The sequence below is a fragment of the Odontesthes bonariensis genome, chromosome 22, assembly GCF_027942865.1.
Source record: "Odontesthes bonariensis isolate fOdoBon6 chromosome 22, fOdoBon6.hap1, whole genome shotgun sequence".
In the NCBI taxonomy this organism is placed as follows: domain Eukaryota; kingdom Metazoa; phylum Chordata; class Actinopteri; order Atheriniformes; family Atherinopsidae; genus Odontesthes; species Odontesthes bonariensis.
The window spans coordinates 6,326,671-6,348,167 of record NC_134527.1 but is presented as its reverse complement, the minus strand read 5'-3'; the positions used below and the strand labels follow the sequence as shown (position 1 = coordinate 6,348,167).

Here is a 21,497-nt window from a genome sequence, read left to right as displayed (position 1 = left end):
CGTGCTTACACACGATTACTAGACACTAGTCTTACACCTCGTGTATATTCATGCGTTAGGTTAAAATGTTGGGTGTGAAAAAATGTTACACGTGTGAGGGCACCTTCCCCTAAAGACGTGCCGAGGAAAGCAAGAGAAGGGCGGATGGAGGCAGAGACATCCAGCACATCACATGGGAATGTCAGTGTGTGCCTCAGCAGCCTGTACCTGCCACAGGACCCGGGGCCTCTTTTAATTAATCATCACACAGGATGAATAATTCAGCCATTATCGCTCGGAATAAATAGAAAGCTGGATTTTCTCCTGAGTTCCAGCCATTCGGTTATTATGTTTCCCTTGATAACCTACAGATTAGGGCCAGGACAAACACATCATCTAACTAGGGACAGGAGTTTGTTTAAAAAAATAAAAATAAAACGATACTAAATGGATCATTTACTCAGCAGTTGAGGGAAGTTTGTTAAAGCCGTTTAATCTCATCCAGGAGACGTTCACAGTCTTAACTCAGCGACAGTGTTTGATGAGAAGTTTATGCTACCTCAGAGTTGGGAATGACATTTGAGAAAACTCAATGTTTTTCTCAAGCTCGGTATTATTAGCAATACAAGTTGATAACACGCTGTATTTTGCACACAGACACACCCCAAAGCAATATTTCAATGATAGAGTTTGGATAGTTTGTTGTGTGTGACTGGTTTAATGAGACATATACTGAAAGAATTAATAACAGAGAAAAATTGCTGCAGCTAATGCAACTTTTTGTGTGTGGGCAGCCATGTTGCATTTTGAGATTGGGGCTGGTGAAGTTTCTTAGACTTTCTAAGTTAGATAACTGAATATTACTAGCCTGGCGACGCCATCCTACGTACTTCCGCCCAAAGATTTTGGCTCCGCACATAGTCTGGCCCAACCCCCCTACCTCGGTTCGATCAGTGTTTTGCCAATCAGCAAACAGTTGAGAGTGGTGACGCAGAACTCACCCGCGGAATCCATTGTAGTCCATATAATTGTAGTTCAACCGCAGCGGAAATAAACATGACGACGGAAGAAGAGACGCTAGAAGCTATCCATGAAGTTGTCTCAACTCTGGAGAGCATTACACAATTAAAACAAGAGCAAGAGGAATGCCTTGTCAATTTCGTTAGTGGCAAGAATGTCGTAGCTCTCCTTCGGCGCATAACCTACGTCCTCTCTAAACATTACTGATTGGTTAAGGGAACTCCAATGAATTTAAGTTGCTGAGTAAGGTCCCACCCTCCATGGTAATACAAAGGTAAAGAGAAAATAGCGCCAACTATCCCTTTAAGTTAGTTATTTATCTGTAAAAAAGAAGTGCCGTTACCCAAGCTGATGAGAAATGCTTCTTTGATAGGACTGTCTACCTTACCTTTTCCACCAAAATAAAAAACTGTAGCCCCTGGATTGAGGTAGCCTAGCGCTTATTAGCTGAAGTTGCTATAACATATAGCATATTATATTGCCAAATGTTATAAAATAGCAGCTTTTGAAGCATGTTAGAGTTAAGTTACCATGGAGTTTGAAACTTTTTGTGTTCCTCTAAATGGCTCCAGTCATCTAATTAGGTGCTACCGAACAAATGCATTGGCGTCATGCAACAGCTAGCTCACAACAGCATGTGGCCTAAAACTGCTAGCTTCAAGCAGATCAGTTAAAAAAAATCAACATAGGCCTGCAGCAAATATGTGTGCACTTGAAAATGCAGTCAGTTCTCCAAACCTGTACATTTCTTTTTCCTCTCATCATGCAGATAATTTTAGTGAGGCCACATCAAAGTTAACTTTCTTCACAGAAAAATGGAGATAAAGTGAATTTTTTTCATGGCAATAATGAAAAATTATACTGAAAGAATTAAAGAGCAACAAGTCTCTTTATGAAGCAAATGCTTTATTCTCAAAGCAAACTCTTGGCAAGAGGGAACTCATTTTTTGTTTGAAGAAAGTGTTTCTATTCACTGAACATTTTTAAAATTTCACATGTTCAAAACCACAACGTAACCTATGGTGTTTTCACATGTTTGTTTTGTTGGTATACTTTTCTAACCAGAGAATCGAATAGATACTTAATTTGCAATAACATGTAAGAAATTATTCTCACTAAATAACAGCTAGATGTACACTACATATGTGCTTGCTAGTTATTATGTTCCCAGTATGAAATAGGGCATTTCTAGAAGCTATAATGTTTTTTTTTATCAAAAAACAAAGACATCCTTAGCCCTTTAGTGTTATGTTTGACCAGTGATCACTGGTTTTGTTCTGGGCTACAGTCTGTAAAAACAGTTCACAGCATGTACCATTATTTCTGCACTGAAACACTCCCTCTGATCCAGGCATCCCATCACCTTGACCTTTTACACAAGATTGAACATCCCTGAGGGGAGCTAAGTAAAAGGCCACCTCTGTGTTTCCCACTGATGTTACTGATGCGATATCAATGCTTTTTCATTGAGAGGGGGATTTGCTCTTGCCTTTCTGGCATATAAAGCCCACCACATCTCAGAGCGTTGCTTGCTAAAGGCTGTCAGAATGCATGAGTGGGGAAAAGGAGATTTCCTCATCCCCACCCAACCCAAGGACAGCACTGGGGGCAGCAGAGTAGCACTGATTGAGAGCAACACCTGTCAGGTGAGACTTCTGCAGTTGACGGCGCAGAAGGAGCGCCAAGTCGACTGGGATGACTGCTAATCTCTGACGTGGCGACCTGCCGGCCACTACCGGCCTCCGGAGGGAAAACACCAGGAGCCCAAGCGCTGAGGCTTTTCCAGGGCTGCAGTTCTGTTAATGCCTCCCCAAACAGAATGAACCGCGCTGATATGCTCTAAATACATTTCATTATCATCATCATGATTATATCACTAATTGTGTGTAGTTGGTAATATGCTGCAGCAGCCACCTCTTGGGAGGTGTCTGCAAGACTGAATGATTAAAACATGTACAATGAACCATGCATCAAAACATCCCTGCGGGCTCCCTCGCAAGATTCATGTAAGCGGCTCCTCTGACACTCTGAGCCAGTAAACAGCAGAGGATGTGGTCCACTGAGGGTTGAAAGGCTGAGGAGGGAACCTGCAGGCAATAACAAGACAGCAGGTGGATTTTAGAGATGCAGAGGATTGACCTGGGCTGACCCCATCCATATCCATAAACCCACACCACATAACCTATATACCTTCAGACATGACTCCAGTGTAGCTTAAATAATACCACCACCACACAATGAGAGCTGAGGTTCAAACGGGCTTCTTTGGCCTGCATCGAGGAGTGTTTCCATCTCTATGTGTGGTTGATAGGAGAGGGTAAAGTTTTTGTGACAGCATTTGATGAATGTTTAATCCAACATTCATACTTACCGAGCTGGGATTGAGTCCCAAGTCAAAATCCACCAAAGACACACAGCAGGTGTGTAAAATATTTATCCACTACACGCTTCATTAAGAATGAAACACACCACGGTCCCCCTTCATTTATTCATTTCGATTATCGAAACAAAAGAGAGAAAATGAGAGATTAAAACATGGTGGGCGCGCTATTCTGTATTTGTCTCACAGATTTGTAACAATTTGTTTTGTGACAAATAACTCTGCCTGTTGAAATCCCGCTGTCATCTTGCTGAGAGTCAGGCAGCTACTGTGAGAGGAGCTTTCATCTGAGGGCTGTAACAAATCACCGTCTGCCTGGGACTCTCCGGCACTGCATCCGACTGAAGCAGTTTGACCTCTGACCGGTCCACAAGCGTCCGGTGACTAGTCACATAAAGCGTGCTGATATATATCCCAGCTGTCACCAGTGGATGGGACGGTCCCATTTTTATTAATTAATGTCAACTAATGATGTCTCTCGGTGACAGGTGGTCGCACTCGGACATTAGTCATTTCATTTAATAAAGTGACTAATGTTGCGCCTGTCAGTAATTACGCTCTTCTTTCTTTTTTTTTTTCTTTCAGAGGGGCAGATATGTCTTTGTAGAGTGACAGTGCTGCTTCAACATAGCGCTATCCTTTTTTGAACGGATGTGTCGCAGTGGTGACATAATTTCCCCATGGAGATCATTAAAGTTTCATCTAATCTGATCTAATTACATTAAGGATGTGCACGTCCTGACAAAGAGTCCAAAGCTGCAAAGCAACCGCTGCACTACATAGGACGGACAAATCAATGAACTTAAAACACTTTTTAAGAGGTAATTCATCTGCTTTTTTTGTTGTTGTTGTTTTGTTTTAAAATACCACAATGTTTGTTACTATAAATACAAAAAAATGTGGGACATCTGACAGGATTCAAGGTGAGAAAATGCAACAACTGCTCGTTTGCTTTGTAGATGTTTCATGTTAAAATATCCCCACGATCGGCACCGTCCGAAGCTAAGCTTCTGGTCTCAAGACAAAAATGTAATTAAAAACAGGGCAAGACTGTTTTGATTTTTAATCCTATTGTTTATATTCTTACAGAGTGCTTAATGTGTAAATTAGGAGGTTCAAGAGCACAGAAAGCATTTTGTATTGGTGGGTCAGGGCAGGAGTATTTATTCAATTAATTCCACACCGTGACATTTCCAGCACGAAGGCTCTCCATCAGCACTTCATCTGTCTGATGAAGAGCCTTCAAACGTCAAGTCGGTCGTGAATGAATATTGTCTGGAGCATTTATAGTTGAGGTGTGGGCCGCATATTTTTTTAGGATTTGGGCCCATTTTTGTCCACTATCTGGAGCTCATATTGCAGATGTGCTTGCAATTGGATTTTTTTTAATAATTTTTGCACCACATTATGCCACATTGCGTGGCCCTTGGTTACAAAGTTAAAGTACCACCACAATTAAAGCATTTTCTGCCTCATCTACACTTTCTTTGTGCACACGAATTAGTAAAACATATGAAACAAATGCATTGCTTGGCCAAAAAAGAATAATAAAACACTCTTGATTACAGAACATATTTACTGTGGCATCATTTCAGTGAGTTTATGCAATGTCACATTCATTTCTATCCATGGCTACGTTAACATTTAGCCTCTATCTTGTATTGATGACGTGACACTCGGACTGTTTTCCTCCAGCACCTCCCAAAGATTCTCAGTGGGCTTAAGGTCTGGACTCTGTGGTGGCCGGTCCATGTGTGAAAATTATGTTTCATGCTTCCTGAACCACTCTTTCACAATTTGAGCCCGATGAATGTTGGCATTGTCATCTTGGAACATACCAATGCCACCAGGGAAGAGAAAAAAAAAATCTGTTGCTGGTAAAAACCTGGTCATTCAGTATATTTAAGGAGTCAGCTGACCTCACGTTTGAGCTCATATGTGTTTCTGAACCTTGCCCTGACTAACTAAAGCAACACCAGATCATATAAGTTAAGTTAGATCCAGGTGCCTTTTTAGGCCAGCCAGTGTATATATAAAACACTTAGATTGGAGGATTTCTTGGTGACATAATTCATTTCAACGTAAACTGTGAGTGGAAATTAAAACTGGAAAGCCGAGAGTGCCCAACAGTTCGGGTCAGCCTGCCATTTCAAAGCTAATCTGAGTAAAGCATGATGTAACTGACATTATCGCGCTGCTCGATCAAAGGATGACGTTTCTCTCTTTAGATTGTTTCAATTCAAGAAGAATTAAAGGTCAGAGGAGTTGAAGGAATACAATATGTTTCAGACGAGTCATAAACAGATTGCAATTTTGCTGGACAGATTTCTTATGAATCCCTTTAACTTTTCAGTGACCCTGCAGACTTATCTTGCTATTGGGTCAGAGTCAGAAAACCAAAGATTCTTACAGACACTGACAGATCTTGGTTACTGTAAGTTTAATCAAATGTACTGAAATAGCATAGAACTGATCATTATACAACTAGTATGTTCTTTGTGGCGAAAGCCCTAATTCTAAGTACTTTTTCCATTATTTTTATAATGGAATTTAATAATTATTAATTAATTATTAATTATTATTTAACATTATTAATATTATTATTTACATAGATTACATTGATTTCCAAGCTCTTTAAAAATGTAACATTACCACTAATTTAACTGGCATCTTAGCTTATTATTTATATAAAAAGGATAACTTGAAAACAATAGTTAAAGAAAAATAGTTAACTAATGATATAGAACTATATTCATATCTAATTGGATATGTTTTTAATGACTGACAAGTGGACTATTTAATTCCGCGGAGTAAGTCCCACCCACTCTCCTCCCGCTCGACGACGTCACTTCCTCCTCACAGGAAATATGGCGGCTGTCAGCCCCTGTGAGGCGGCCCAGTCATTACCCAGCAATATTGTCATCAAGACCGAACCGGGATGTGAGGACGATGTGCTCTGCAGCCCGAGGGACGTCGCGGTGAAGCGTGACCCGGCCGTCCCCCTGTCGTCCCCGGTCAGCGGACTGCAGCCTCTCCGCTGGTCGCCGGATCACCGCCTGGCTGTGTGTACCGCCAGCTCCCTGTCGGTGATCGAGCTGCTGTGTGATGCCCGCAGCAGCAAACAGGACCTGACGCTGCACAGGAGCTCCATCCCTGTCCCGGCTGAAACTAACAAACTGAGGGTAAAAAACTACGGGTGCCCGCCTGTTTACTACAGATACCAGCAACCCACAGGAGATGAAGCTGAACCCAGGCAGCTCTGAAACACGTTGGCTTAGGAACCGATAACAACCTGTGCTTTAGGCAGCTAAACTAGTTATCTTATTATCAATATTTTTAATAAACTTAAAAACAAGGAACAACCGACTAATATGACCGATAATGCTAAAGTACTGACGATGTCTTTGTTTTTCTAGTTACAAAACATCTGCTTGTTTGCATTTGTAGTGATGCAGCATGCATGGGCAGTGGTGTGATGTCAGTGTGAAAACATTACTGTAAGATGCTCATGGAGATGAAGACCAGGGAGGTGGGCAAAGCTGATGTTTGTGCATCAGCTGCATCCGGCTGCAAACTGAACAGGAGAGCGTTGTAAAGAGTTTAGTTTTCGGTCTGTTTTCTTTGACCAAAGATGGTTTCACACTTGTGCAAAGCGTGTCGGGACAAATGGATTAAATGTAACAGGGGGGACGTGGTGAAAGCACTGCTGCCGGTCTTTTTTTAGGAAGTTTTAGAGTAGAAATTGCAACCAAAAGCAGCTGCATGTGGCACTGAATCAGTGTCTTTAACTGAGAGATAAAAAGTGAAACGTGTGCTGTGTTTAGATGGGAAATATTGCCACGCTTACAACTTTAAGGTGACAACAAATATGGTGAAGAATGGCAAAAGATTGACATTCATATTAAGCCACCTTTGATCCACCTTCTGCCTGCACAGCTTTCGATGCACGCAAAGGATTGTGGGTGCTTTGAGGATTCCTTCAATGGATCCTTGACGTTGGAAAGGTCCTTGAGCGAGATTTGATGACGAGTAGCCTTTAAGGATCCTTCCTCGTCTTTGAAACAGTATGATGTGTCATTGACCAAGAATTCATTATTACTTAAAGTAATACGGTGGCCTTTGAAGCTCAAAATATGTCACACACTCTGAGGATGATTGAAGGAATTTAAATATTTCTACTTTTTTTCAACAGCCCATTTTGATAAAAGAATCTGAACATATTGAAACCCGTGAGTCTTATCATTCAGGGTTCCTTTTAAATCGCCATCAGCTTTGACATTTTTATTTTCTGCCATTGTAATCCCACAATAGGGGCCACAGCTTTAAAAAAGTAGTTGTTGAAATGTCCAGCGAGCCTCTCTTTAACCTTAACTGTTTGTGTTTTCACTTTTCAGGTGGGGCCATCAGCCGAGCGAGCTCAAGCGATGGAGGAGTTCACTATGCATCTGGACCCCTCAGTAAGGCAAGAATTTCTGGCCGATAGAGTGATCAACCCATCGGTGGGCGTGCACAAAGGAATAAAGTTTGCCAGCTGGTCGCCATTGGGCTGCGATTCCAGCGGACGCTGTCTGCTCGCTTGCCTGACTCTTGAAAACAGACTTACTGTTCATCACAGCCGCAAGCGACACGAGTGGAACACGTTCGTCGATCTCACCAGAAAGTACGGCGAGAGGCTGAAGGAGCGAGGCTACGCCAAAAAAGACGGAAAGCCGCCGGAGGCAAACCTGCTGGACTATGATGAGCTCCAGCGGCGTTGCCGGATGCAGACGCCTCTGAGGATGGAGTGGTCGAGCGTTTACGCCATCAAACAGGTTCAGCCGGACAACTCGTGCGTGGATGTGGAGATGGTCCTCCTCGCAGTCTTGATGGAAAACGGGGACCTTGTTTTGTGGAAGCTCGCGTTGCCTTTCGCAGACGGGGCAGATGTGGTGTTTTACGACCTCATAGAGTCGGGCGTGACCCGCCCCAGTGATGTGGCGTGGTGGGAGTATGAAAACGCAGATCGCCGTATGAGCGGCCTGATCGTCGGCAGCGCAGCCGGACCCTTAAAGATCATGCCGGTCAGTCTGCCGGGAGTGAAGGGCTACTTCACCCTCCGACACCCCGTCATCCTGTGGAAGGAGTGCGACGAAATCGCCGTCGAAAACATCCGATGCGTCTCAATGTTCCACCCGGCCCATAAATCCAGCTGCAGCCTCATTGTTGCCTCGCGCGGCTGCTACGTCTTCTGGTGTTTGCTCGTAATTCTGCCGGCCGGACTGAATGTGCACAACTCTCACATAGCAGGGCTGCACTCGCTGCCGGTGGTCTCCCTAGCGATCGGTCAACACGATGTCGCGGTGTACACCTGTTCCATGGATGGGTGCATTAAAAAGCTGATACCCGCGTTTACAGAGGGCTCTTTAAGTTTCAAACAAGAGGACGTGTTGTGGCCTGAGAACGTCGGAGGGAGGAGGCTGCACGGGATTGCGTTGAGCCACAACGGAGCATACGTTGCTGTCGTCAGCACACAGGGGATGGTTGGTAGCTTTCACCCCCTTAACAGGACTTACCAGGTTGACTTTATGACTCTGAAAGCGCCAGAGACTGCGGCAGCCCTGCTGCTCAAGTCCCCGACACAGAACTTGTTCAAAATGGCTGACCTGCTCGACCTGGTCAGGTGGCACATTTTAAAAAACAAGCGCATGCCGGCGTCGCTGCAGGAGGAGCTCGATCAGAAAATTCAGGAAGTAGACTCTCCCTACTTGTGGCGCTTAAAGCTCTTTTTGGTGCTTGTACTTCACAAATCCCTACAGACTTCTCATATAGATTACAACTGGAAACCTGTACCTTTGGAGGAGGAGGGTGGAGAAGATGATGAAGCTGCTGAGAAAGAGGACAGTGATTCCAGCCGAGTAAAACCGGACACGGAGGAGAGTCGAGAGGAACGGAGGGCTGAACTGCAGGCTTTGATCACCACCGTGGAAACCCACCTGATGAGGGAAAATATGAAGAAGGTGTTGGGGGTGGTGTACCTCAACACCTGGATTGCACAGAACACCAGCGTACCCACCTGTGGCCTGATGGATTATCTCTCCAGAGATGCGGATGACAGAGCGGCAGAGGTAACGCATGGTGGCTGTCTTACCTCATCGCTGTTAGAATGCCCAGCTCTGTTTTGATTCTTTTCTAACATAATAGGATTGATTTTAATATTAAAAGCTGTGAACAAAAGCCCCAAAAATGAGTAGAATACAGTCCAACACATTGTAGCCACACATTTAAAGGGGACATAAGAAAAAAAAGTCTCTTTCTGTGACCGTGTTTCATATCTATCGAGGAAAAGTTATTCCTTTCAGCAGTGTTCTCCCCATTATTTAGGGGGAGAGGCATCATTTGATGCTGCTGATAATTTTCGTAGATAAAAATAAGAAGGAAGAAATGGTTTTTTTAATAACGGGATCTCTCAGCTTCTTCTGAGCAGCGGATCACATGTTGTATGATCATATTTAACCCACCGCTGGTGTGTGCGTGTTTCTGCCTATTAGTGTGACTGCTGCAGATCACATTTGTGCCGCGTTGAAAGCGACGTGTACATCTGATTAGGCCCGACCTAGTTATGTTTCTGTCACGAAATGTTAAGGAAAAAGCAAAAAGAGGGGGTAACTCACAGGACAACAAGAAGCTGAGTTTCCACCAGATAAATGGAAAGCAGTGCATGCATGACAGAGGTCATTCTGCAGCCTGGCCTCATCTCATGTCTGGTTAGGAGTGATCTTTAATCTGCTGGCATGCATTTGCTGTGTCGCTCTGCTTTTTTCCATCTTTGTTTAATACAGTCAGTCAGTTTCTTCCTCCATCGTCTGCTACTTGCTCACGTCTGAAATCAACCTTCTTGAAGGGTGAGGCCCAGACGCTCGTACCACTTTTGTGTACATTTGGGCTATTTGGATTTGAAGTATTGTCATTTGGGCATAATCTATTTTAGTGGAGTAATTTATTAACAGATTCTAAAGTAAAATGAATTGTTAGTCTTTGGCGAACAACAATTTAATTATGATTAAAACCTTCAATCGCTTCACAGCTTTTGTTGGACGAGCTTTAACTGTTTAGCTGGCATTACCATCAGTTAATCTGAATGATAACGAACTCTCACACAGGTGAATGAGGATGATTAGGGTCTATGTGCGTCATCTCTCTCAGGTCCTGATCGGCCACATCAAGAATAAAATGAACAAGCAGACGTTCCCGGAGCACTGCAGCCTCTGCCAGGCTGTGTTGCCCTTTACGGACCACAAGCAGACCACCTGTGAAAACGGACACGTGTGGCTCAGGTATTTGCATCCCTCCAGAATAACTTTTGAAAAGCTTAATTGTCTGCAAATGTTTTTGGGAGCTGCGTTCTCTCAGTTAAAGACATGAAATGAATGTGAGCGCTTCTTTGACAGTTTTTTTATTTTATCCTCACTGAGCAGTAATCAAGCCTCCCACCTTTTGATATTTACCCATGCATGACTCTCTCGCTCATAAATTTCATCTGTGGAATGTTTCTCCTGCCTCCTCTGCAGCTCGCGCCTCTGGTGGGCGCAGACTTTCCTCTCTGTGCCCGACAGTTGCACCTCAGTGCTGTTTCTGCCAAACTTTTTTGTATTGTGTGTGTATGTGAGAGAGAGATTCCCTGTCCCTGCCATCCAGCCTTCTCATGTATTTGTCGTGGTCTCCTCCAGGTGTGTGTTGTCATACCAGGCCTGCCAGACGCTGACGTTCAGACGGTGCCTCCTGCTGGATAGCATTGCCAGACTGCCAGAGCCTGAGGGTAAGCGCCACTTTCCATCTACCTCCTCCTCCATTTCACAGCCACACTCTCCATCAGCCATCTACTCCTGTCTCCCTCAACGTCAGCCTTCACCCCCCCCTCCGCTGCTCAGATCCTGTCGACCGAGTAGGGATAGAAGAGTATTTTCTCCTGCACAAATTCTTTATTTATTTTTTTCTTGTTGCATGAATTGCATTTATTTAATTACAGAGTCCTTATTTATGTTTTGTACACACTTAGAAAAGTTGTTTAGTGATTTATTTTTACCCGCTGGTCGATGAGATGTAAGGCAAGTTTATTTGTACAGCACAATTCAACAACAAGGTGATTCAAAGTGCTTTACAGATACATTAAAACAGTAGAAATAAAAGGCATGATTTCAAATTTAAATAAAAAAGAAAGAAATAAGAACAATATAAAATCAGTAGTTAAAATTTAGATCTGGAGCTTTATTCAAAAGCAGCTGAAAATAGGTGTGTCTTCAACCTGGACTTAAACACACTGAGTGTTTCAGCTGATCTGAGGCTTTCTGGGAGTTTGTTCCAGACATGTGGAGCATAGAAGCTGAATGCAGCTTCTCCATGTCTGGTTCTGACTCTGGGAACTGATAGAAGACCGGATCCAGATGAGCTGAGGGCTCTGGAAGGTTCACACTGGGTCAGGAGGTCACTGATGTATTCTGGTCCTGGACCATTCAGAGCTTTATAGAGCAGCATCAGAATGTAGAAACATTTGTTCAGCTTCACCGCGCTGTGCAGAAAGTCTGCGTCTGGTTTCCAGTGCCCGCGTTTAACACACGGAGGAGTGATGGAGAATCGGCTTTAATTTCTTTAATTTGTTAGTGATTTCTGTCATAAGCCCCTTAAAGGCACGCAATGCTTAACACTGGCAAATGGACATGAGTCCGACATGCTAGAATTGGTCCTTTACTGTAACATTTTGCACATTTTGGAAAGCTGCTGTCATGTTAAAGTGATTTCACGCACTGCAGAGGTGAGTTTTTCAGGGGCTCAGAGGAATCTGGCAAATTTAATTGATGAAGCTGTACAGAACATCATCATCCCGTTCGGCCTGCTTTCATACTGCTGCTTATTTGCATCTATCCATAACACATTCTGTAAATGATGGCTGTGTGATAATGTGTTAAACCGGGTGTAGTTAGAAGCTACTGAACCCTGTCGCCTACATGAGTTCAAAGTGGTTATTGGAATTGGATTCAGAAGACTGGTTGATTTACACCCAATGAACAGATTTTGTTGCATTTATGTGGTTCCTGCTGAGCTCGAGTTGGGAGGGAGACGTTGTAATCTTCCCCGGTATTTTAGGATTGACGTCATGTGGCTGCTACATCTAAATTAGATTTCTATCAGTCTGGTCTAAGAGCCCGAGGCTCAGTTTTCCCTGGTCATGACAGCTCTGTTGTTCAGTAACAACCATCAGTCATCTCGGTGCTCTTTTGCGTGTTTCTTTTCTTTGTCTTTTTTAAGGCAATTGAAACCCTTTGCAGACATGAACTACCTCCCTCTGAATCTATCATTGAAAGTAAGGCTGGGTACCTGGTTCCTCTGCTCACATGCATAAACCATTTAGAACTCTGCAAACAGTGCAGATGATCCGGTTCCTTCTATCTTTTTATGCTTCCCATGCTTGGACATTTAACCGGTCATTTTGGAGGCGTTGTTAGTGGCGCGTCTTCTCCAAACAAGTGTCCGCGTTATTCTTCTGCTCCTAGCTTTGTTTATTGGCTTCTTTTCATTTCTTTCATTTGTTTCCCCTGAATGGAGATCGATCCAGGTGCTACTAGTTGAAGTCTGTGGGGTTGGTGGATCCTCACTGACTGGTGAAAACTGTGAACTGGCTTTAAAAACTATGTTTGGAGAGGATTTTTTTTTTTAAAGGTTTTGTCACGGTTCAGTTATGAGCAATGTCAAGGAAGAAAAAAAAAGAGTACAGATGCTAAATTTCCATCATGTTTTACGAAGATATGCTTTTAATCATTTCCACAACGTTGTCTTTCCCTTCAGATCCAGAGTGGATAAAGAAGATCCTGCAGGCGCACTGCGTGCTCTGTGACTCACCGATGATCGAGAACTAAACGCTCTCCTGTGTTTCCCCGTGCCCTCCAGCGCTCGGTTAAAAAAAAACAAATTTTTTTATTTACTGTACAATGTTCATATTTTTATTTTTTTTTTGACGTCTGTCTTAAAAGTGGTAATAAAAAGCTTTGACTATCTGTTGGTGACCTCATTTAACTCGCAGCCCATAAAGTCTGCAGAGAAGCTGCTTCTCTTGCTGTGGCTTTAAATGTTACACCTCTTCGTCGAACTTTACAGATTTCTCTATTTTTCTTCCTCATAAAATGAAATCCCTGTGAGACAGTATTTGCAGAAGCGTGCACAGAAACAAAGTTGAGATTTTGGTTATATGAGAAGGTCTTCATTATTAACTTGGACTTCAGGGCACCATAAATAAGCTCCCTCATTTTCTTCACGCTGACTATTATTTCCAAACCTTTGGTGTAGTTTGTACTGTGAGCAAGTGGAACTTACTCTGCGAGTCCTATTTTAGGTTTTTCTTCTTCTTCTCTCTTTTTTTTTTTTTAAGAGCGCAACAAATAATACAGTCTGAATAATACATCTTCTGGAAAAAACTCAATATACCTACTTTAATTGGCACTGTAAAACAATTTCCAAGCTCTGGGAAGAGGAGGAGGAATGTAGTGGTGCTCAGTCATTCTCTCAGATGAGGACTTCCGCAAATGTAAACGCAGAAGAGAAGAAGCAGCGAGGCAGATGAAATGAGCAAGAGGCAGGAAGAAAGCGAAAAGTGTGCTTAAAAACCCGGCGCGACCCTCCCGCGGGAGCGGCTTGTAATGAGATTCAGCAGTAATGAGGGACAGAACATGGCGCCAGATGTGATTCTAATTCTAATCAAGGAGGGGAGGTTGGTGGTGATGAGGGGGTGTGGGTGGGTTTAAGGGGGTTATTGTTAAATACAATTAACCCTTTTTTCATATTTGGAGCAAACAAGGGCTGCGAGGCGGGGTTACAGACTCAGCAGAGTGTTTTCTGGCCCTCCCATCGGCCCCGTCGCCTTGTTCTTGTGGAGGTCAGCGGCTGGTGATCAAAGAACCAGCTGGACCTGAGAGACTGGGCCGGCGGCGGAGCCTCCTCTCCGCGGCGGCCTCCCTCATCCTTTGCGTCTGACCCAGCAGAGGTTTGATGGGGTGAGGTAGCGGCTGTCCTGCCTCTGGTGTCACTGCAGATGATGGCCTACCCTGGGGCGAGCAGAGAGGAGGCAGCTCTGCTTCAAACACTCAGGGGCTCATGAAAGGGGAACTTTTACTTTACTTTTTTTTAAAACCCACATTTCTTAGCTCAGTGGTGGCATTTATTAGGTTTAGACTCAGCAGAAAAAAAGAGTTTATTTTGGGAAGAAAGAACTGTGTAACGTTTTAGTCTAAAGTTAATCATTACTGCATCGTTTGCATTACTGTAAGTCAAATGTCTCTGACTTATTTTGGGGAGCATCTAGTGTCATTTCGACAGTTTGGGAGTTTAAATACAATACAATCAACATTATCCAGTTAAATACACCAAGGCAAGGCATCTTTATTTATACAGCGCATTTCATACCACAGGCAACTCAATGTGCTTTACATAAAGACAAGGCATTTAAAAGAACAGCATAAAGCAGCATAAAATAATAATTAAAACACACAGTTAAAAGCAATCAAAGAAGAGGGGAAATATATATATATATATATATATATATATATATATATATATATATATATATATATATATATATATGTATATATATAAAACAATTAAGAGGATTTATAGCATTATGCTTTGAAATTATTTAAAGGAACTCAACCATAAGCACACCGAAAGAGAAATGTTTTTATCCTGGATTTAAAAGTGCTTTCAGTTGGGGCTGATTTCAGTTCTGCTGGTAGTTTGTTCCAGTTGTGTGCAGCACAACAGCTAGAAGCTGCTTCACCGGGTCCAGTTTGAACTCTGGGCTCCACTATCTGACCTGAGTCAGTAGATCTCAGAGCTCTACTGGGTTTATACTCTACTAGCAAGTCATTCACCACTAAAATTGCAGCCGGGCAACAAACTGAATCATTTTTTTAACCTTGGTAGGTAAGATGTTCTTATGTGTTTGTAGACGTATCATAGGCTAAGTCGGCCATCATTGCTGAGGCTAAGGATGAGTATTTCTGCTTTAAATCACCTACAGTCTCCAAAAGGCGGGATCAGAAAACCTATATTTTCAATTTTGACAACTTCTAGTATGCAGCTTTACCTAATTTTGATACGCTGAGGCCCATGAAATAAGGTGAGGAGTGCAAGCTCGGTGGTGATGCTACTTTGTGATGATGGCAGACATAAAGTGTTCTTTTTATGTCTGTGAGAGCACTAAATTAGGTTCTGTAGGCTTTCTCTGACCTCAGATTGTTTAAGTACGACAGAAGTAGATTCAGTTTATTATTCAGCGGCCCGTCGAAAACACCAGAAGACACGGATCTGCAGTCTTTACTTCTCAGACAGCTGCTTTGCAAATCTGACCCAGAAACATTGGTATCGCTACTAAAACTAATTATGAAGTCTGAGGCTGCTCCAACCATTCATGTGGCTGACATCGCAAGTACAATCTGACACGTTAGTCAACAGTTTTTTTTTAATTAAAAATAGCTCTAATTCACAAATCCTGAACTCATGCAGTCAGACTCTGTAGCCAACAGCAGAAGGGGCTGTTCTTAATAATACAGCCCAGCCCGCATTAATAACAACGTACTATGGTCATCAATAATGTGAACCAGAGTCAGCAAAACTAACAAAGAAAATAATATAACTATTATTAACAATAGAACTAGCTACAAAAAGTCTAGAAGCATCCATAAGATTAATTTCCACTGAGAGATGAGCATGTGTGTATATTCACTCTGACACAAACATACATTAGCACCTGCTCAAACTAAATGGGGATACATTTGCTTTGAGTATAGCCTGTGTTCATTTAGCAGTTTTCTACTTTTATAGACTACTGAAAGCTTTACACCGCCATGCGTACATAGGTGTACACCGTCCTGGCAGGAGGTGGCTGTGCCTCAGGTGCAGTAGCATGTCATAAATACATTCAGATGTGCAGCAGCGTTATCGACAGTCCCTCAACCTGCTGAAGCGTGAACACAGCTGCAGCTTTTTTAGATCTATTACATATTTAATAGATCTATCTACTGATTTCCAATGCCAATCCTCTGTATTTTTAACAGAAGAGGCGTAATATCGCTGATGATTTGTGAATAAGCTTTTATTACATCAGCTACAGTTAAATTTCAGATTTAGCTCGCTGTGAAAAGACAGTATAAGCAAACAGCATGTAATTAGCTTTCCATTGGGCCTGGCTGTGGTAGGTTTGTTGTGTTCGATGCCTCTGTGGCTGTCAGGCTTGTTTTTTTCTTAGCCCAAGGATTTGGTGCTCGCTGAGTTGTTTGTCAAATAGAAGGGGCTCCTCAGGTTGTAACACTCCTGTCACTGCTAGGTGGAGACCAGCGCTGTTAGAGGTTAGCTGTTTGGTTGATCCTCCTCCTGCTTTAATATAATAATCTGTCAAAGTGCATCTCCACTTGTAATTACCTGCTTCCCCTCCTTTTCTCTCCCACTGTCTTTGCTCTCAAGACTTCAAACAGGGGATTTTCTTTTCTTTGCATACAATATTTATACCCTTTATGTCAGTGGCTGGGAGACATAAAACATTCATGGCACCTTTTCACACCTTAATTTCATGTGATATTCCTTTTGTTTTGTTTAGACTAGATTTTGAACATGATATGTCCCACCGTATTCTCTCGAGGGTTCATTGTGTTGCTCCGGAATATTTCAATTTAGTCTAAAACGTAGCAGCGTTCGACATTTGACAATGTTTTTTTATTTCGGATTGACAGCTCTTACGAGTCTCCTGTTGAACCTTTCGGAGAGATTTCCAGGAGCCCTCTAAAACAAGATTGGGCAGTATCACACTGCATTACTGTGGAAGTTTCTTTTTAATAGCTCTGGCTGCAGGAGGAAATTGCGAGCGTTGCTGCAAATAATTGAGCAGGACAACTGATTATCAAATCCTAAAATTTACGCTCAAGTACATACACTTTTCACCTTCGATTTCCAAGCGCTGAATAACTAATATATTGCGGTGTATATAGAAGAAAATCCTTTTTCCTCCATAGGTTCCATATTTCCTACAGTGAGCCGATATTTCCTTCACTGTAAACATTGCCGTCTTTGAGATTTGGGCTCAGAAATACACCCTGATAATCACTACAGTGCATCAACAATCCGGGGTTGCGTCTGACTCCCTCTACACCCCCACGAGGCTTCGTTCCTCTATTTCTAAAGTCTTCTAAATTGAGCCGCATCCCCCCAAAACTTGTCAGCGCTAATGAAGTCAGTATGCAAGGGTGTCCTCCGCTCTTTCAGAACTGATGAGGTGAACATGGTTGTCAAACTGGTGGACCCCCCCTCCAGCTATCCTCTACTCCCTCGGGGAGCCGCGGGGAGAGGGAAGCGAGTAGGAGGGCAGTGACCCGAGACGAGGCAATAGGTTGTGTGAGGGGGGAGGTTGTATGTCCATCATTAGAGTCACTATTTGTTCCTGCCTTAAAGGGCGCTGAAGTGGAACTAATACTGAGCAGCAGAATGGACATGCAGAGGGAGGGCCACTTTTTACTGCTACATTAATTAAGCTCATTCTCAACATGCTCCCTGTCTCCTCTTGTTCTGCTGTAATTAAGTGGAGGGGCCGCATTGTGAGTACGGTTGGTTTAACCTTTTCTGACGTTTAGCACAACATCTCACACTTTCAGAGCAGGAAAGCGACGAAGAGGATACGTCTCATCTGCAGTGCTGGTCCTATTCATTTCTTTATTTTTTTAAATATTGAGACTTTGAATCTGCCCCTAACACCAAATGCACTGGAAAACATGCCCCTCCAAAAATAAGTAAAAAAACAACAACAAATAAAAGTAGTTTTTGCTTGAAATGAGCAAAAAAATCTGCTAATGGAACTAGTGAAAATCGGCTTGTCAAGATTTCTTGAAATAAGATGTGATATTTGGGACTTTTGAGATAAAAGTGATCTTGAAATTAGCTTAAAAACCTCAAGCTTGTTTCATATGAAATCCAACTCAAAACAATTTGTTTTCAAGACTTTTTCATTTAACAAGATATTCCAGATGTATTGTCTTCAAACAAGTCCCTATATCTGGCTGAACTAGTACTTGTTAGGCAGCTGTGTCTTATATTAAGTGTAATGAGATATTTTGACTAGAAATTAGACAAATATACTTGGTAAGACTTTAATTTTTTCCAGTGTGATGTCATTTTTCATATCAACTATTAGATGGTTCACTCAACCATTTATCATTTGAATTTATTAATTGTAGAAAAAAATGTATCGTCATCTAATTATGTCTGTACATAAAAGTTTATAAAACTGTATTTGTGGGTGATTACTTATTCAGGAGGAATAAACTGCTTTACACATGAAGCCTTACATTTTCCAGTGTGGACCAGTTGTGTGTGAAGTAATGCTTCCCAAAAATATTACCAAGGTTGGATTACCAACAACATGCACTTCCATCAGGGTCCAACACCCTAAAAGGGCCGAAATGTTCCTATTTCACGATTTGAAAATTAGTTTCAAGGAATTCTTTTAATCACACTTTAAAGGGTTAAAAACCTGAAAACATAGTTGACCAATTAGCAGCTTACCAGGAGTGAATGGAGCTAAGTTAGAGAATGACATCACCTTCAACCCTGAAACAAAACTTGATTATTTGGTGGTGTGAGTGGGCCATTACTGTTCAGATCTGGGCAAGCCACGCTCACACAGTCCGAATCAGTTCTTCACAAATGAACTTTTAATAGTTATCAATGAAAAATAAAAGTTTTCAGGGACTTTAACAGTGTATGCATATTAAAAACGGAGAAAAAATTCCTTAAAGACATCCTTTAAGAACCAGCCATTTTGTATAGGGTCTTAAAGTTAGGATCTTGTTATTATGAGGCCTATATTATTTTAATATATGCAGCAATTTACAAAAGAGATGCATACTGAGAAATAAAAAAATGTATCAGTCATAGACTTTTCTTACCATTTGTGAAGTTGCTGGATTCTCACGATTAGAATCACGAGAGAATCCGTCTAATCAGGCTTCAGGTTTATCGATGTCTGGCAGTTTGGACAAATCAAAGTCCAATAAAAGTAGCTAAAGGCGTTTTTCAGGCATCATTATTATCATTACACAGTCAACAGTGGCGGCTGCTACTCACAGCCTTCGTCTGATTGGTGGAACTTTGATTGACTTGTGCTTCATCCAGTCACTTGCTCATCACTTTTTAAAATTTTCAAAGTGCTCGCTCTTTTCCCAAAAGTTTCTACGGAGGACTTCTCAGATGCCTCTGTGAAATAAACCATCTGGTCATCAGGTTAAGACATCCATAAGAAGCAGTTGGTTCGAGCATAGTTTAGCTGCGTAATGAAAGTACCATCCGTAGACCGGAGATAAAAGATGGATGCTGCAGCTGTAATGTCACTGACTTCTCTTTTGAAGTCTCAAGTTTGGTCAGCTTGGTCCATTTGGAGTCAGAACTGACCATATTTGGACGAGTGGGTAGAGCAAGAGATGGATAGTTGAAACCTGATTGGACAAATCAGGTAGTGATGTCTTTTGAATTGTGGAATGTTTTAGAAGGACTTTCAGCAACCTGATTAGATGGAAATAATCTAACTAATAACTCCATCATGACAAATAGGATAAAATGTATCCATCTGGCATTTCATGATAAGTTGAAGCTCTTCCCCACAGAGTCTGGAAGGGAAAGGTCACAATATTTAAACTGAAGTAATGGGAAACCTAAATAAATCAGAAGTGTAAATAATTGAGCTGCATTCATACGTGTTTGCTGGTCTCCAGTGTAGGTCAGGCTCCAAATAAGCTGGATTTTATATTTCATGGTTGCATCCATGCCGTTGTCACTACTTGCCACACACACATATATATATACATATATATACAAAAGATGAGAACAGAATAATGCGATTCCATACTGAAACCTTTGCTTTTTTTCCCCATAAACGACAGAATAATTGTTTCTTTTAAAACCGACTGAAATGAACTCAGCTAAAGAAAATAATTACCTTGTCATAACCAACAGATACATTAAGCCAGTGATAAGGGACAGGAGACAAGGCTAAAGAGATGAGAACCTCCCATTTAGCATAAATTCAAATGTTTTAAACATAGTTTAATTCTTTATTTATCTCTCAGTGTCTCGTCAAATGCAAATAACTTGAGAAACAATGAGAGAATTCTATTTATACCTGAAGACATTTTACTGCTTTCAAACATGTGCTTTAAAATCATTAAAAAAAAGCCTCACTGTAGCTTTTACATGAAGGATTTAATTACGTCTCAGTTTAATGAAATCTGTGTGTTTTGGCTTTGAGTGTGATTGATAGACAGTCGTTTCTTCCTTGCTTTGATTCATGATTTAGATGCAGTATTTTCTTTCTTTTTACTTTAGGATGACAGCGCTTAGTGATGAAAAAGCCCTCCTGGCTTTGCACGAGCGCGTCTCAGCAGATCTTTGGTGAAATATGCTGTTAAGCAGGCCTGCAAGACATCACGTAGTGTTAGTAAAACGCAGCAGATGACGGGTGTCTGTCTCCATCAGCGCCGGCAGAGTGAAGTGACAGCTCTCTGTAACGGTGACGAGCCGCGTTCCAGCGGAGACAGATTGCCTTCAGGTAGATCCATTTTCAAAAAATCTCGCTCAGAATGTGGAGCGCTTAACTCTCTTTTGATGGCTGAAGGGCTCTCGGCGCCTTTTATTTTTTTTTTCTGATTTCAGCTGGAGGAGAAAGTGGCGAGGGAGAGGCTGGGAAATGGCTCATTTGAGTTTGCTTTAATATCTGTCTTTCAGAGATCAGAGGGTGTCACATTCTCACACCTCATATTTCACTGCATCTATCACAGGCCATGTAAAATTCCCTTAAAAGTGCATTATGCAATATAATAGCAGGTTTGGGTGACATGCATCTGCCAAGGGGAGGAAGGCTATTACAGACCTATTGCCTTTTACAAAAGGGATTTCATCATGCAGGGACTCTGTGGATTTCTCGGCTTTGTCTTGTGATTGCAGTCGATGATGGAAATTAGAAATGAACTTGATGCTTTTTCCCATAGCCAAACCAAGATTTTCTTTTAGCATGCAGATAATTACACACAACATAGAGCAAACACAAGATTTTCTA

General features: G+C 42.0%; 1 protein-coding gene across 1 annotated transcript; it reads left to right on the top strand.

The window, feature by feature from the left end:
* Window positions 1-6,241: 6,241 nt before the first annotated feature.
* Window positions 6,242-13,407, top strand: gtf3c4 (general transcription factor IIIC, polypeptide 4). The gene is made up of 5 exons (XM_075455358.1): window positions 6,242-6,561; window positions 7,774-9,483; window positions 10,562-10,692; window positions 11,086-11,174; window positions 13,199-13,407. Exons 1-5 carry the CDS (start codon window positions 6,247-6,249, stop codon window positions 13,267-13,269), a joined length of 2,316 nt encoding a protein of 771 aa, XP_075311473.1. The 5' UTR covers window positions 6,242-6,246; the 3' UTR covers window positions 13,270-13,407.
* The last annotated feature ends 8,090 nt before the right edge of the window (window positions 13,408-21,497 follow it).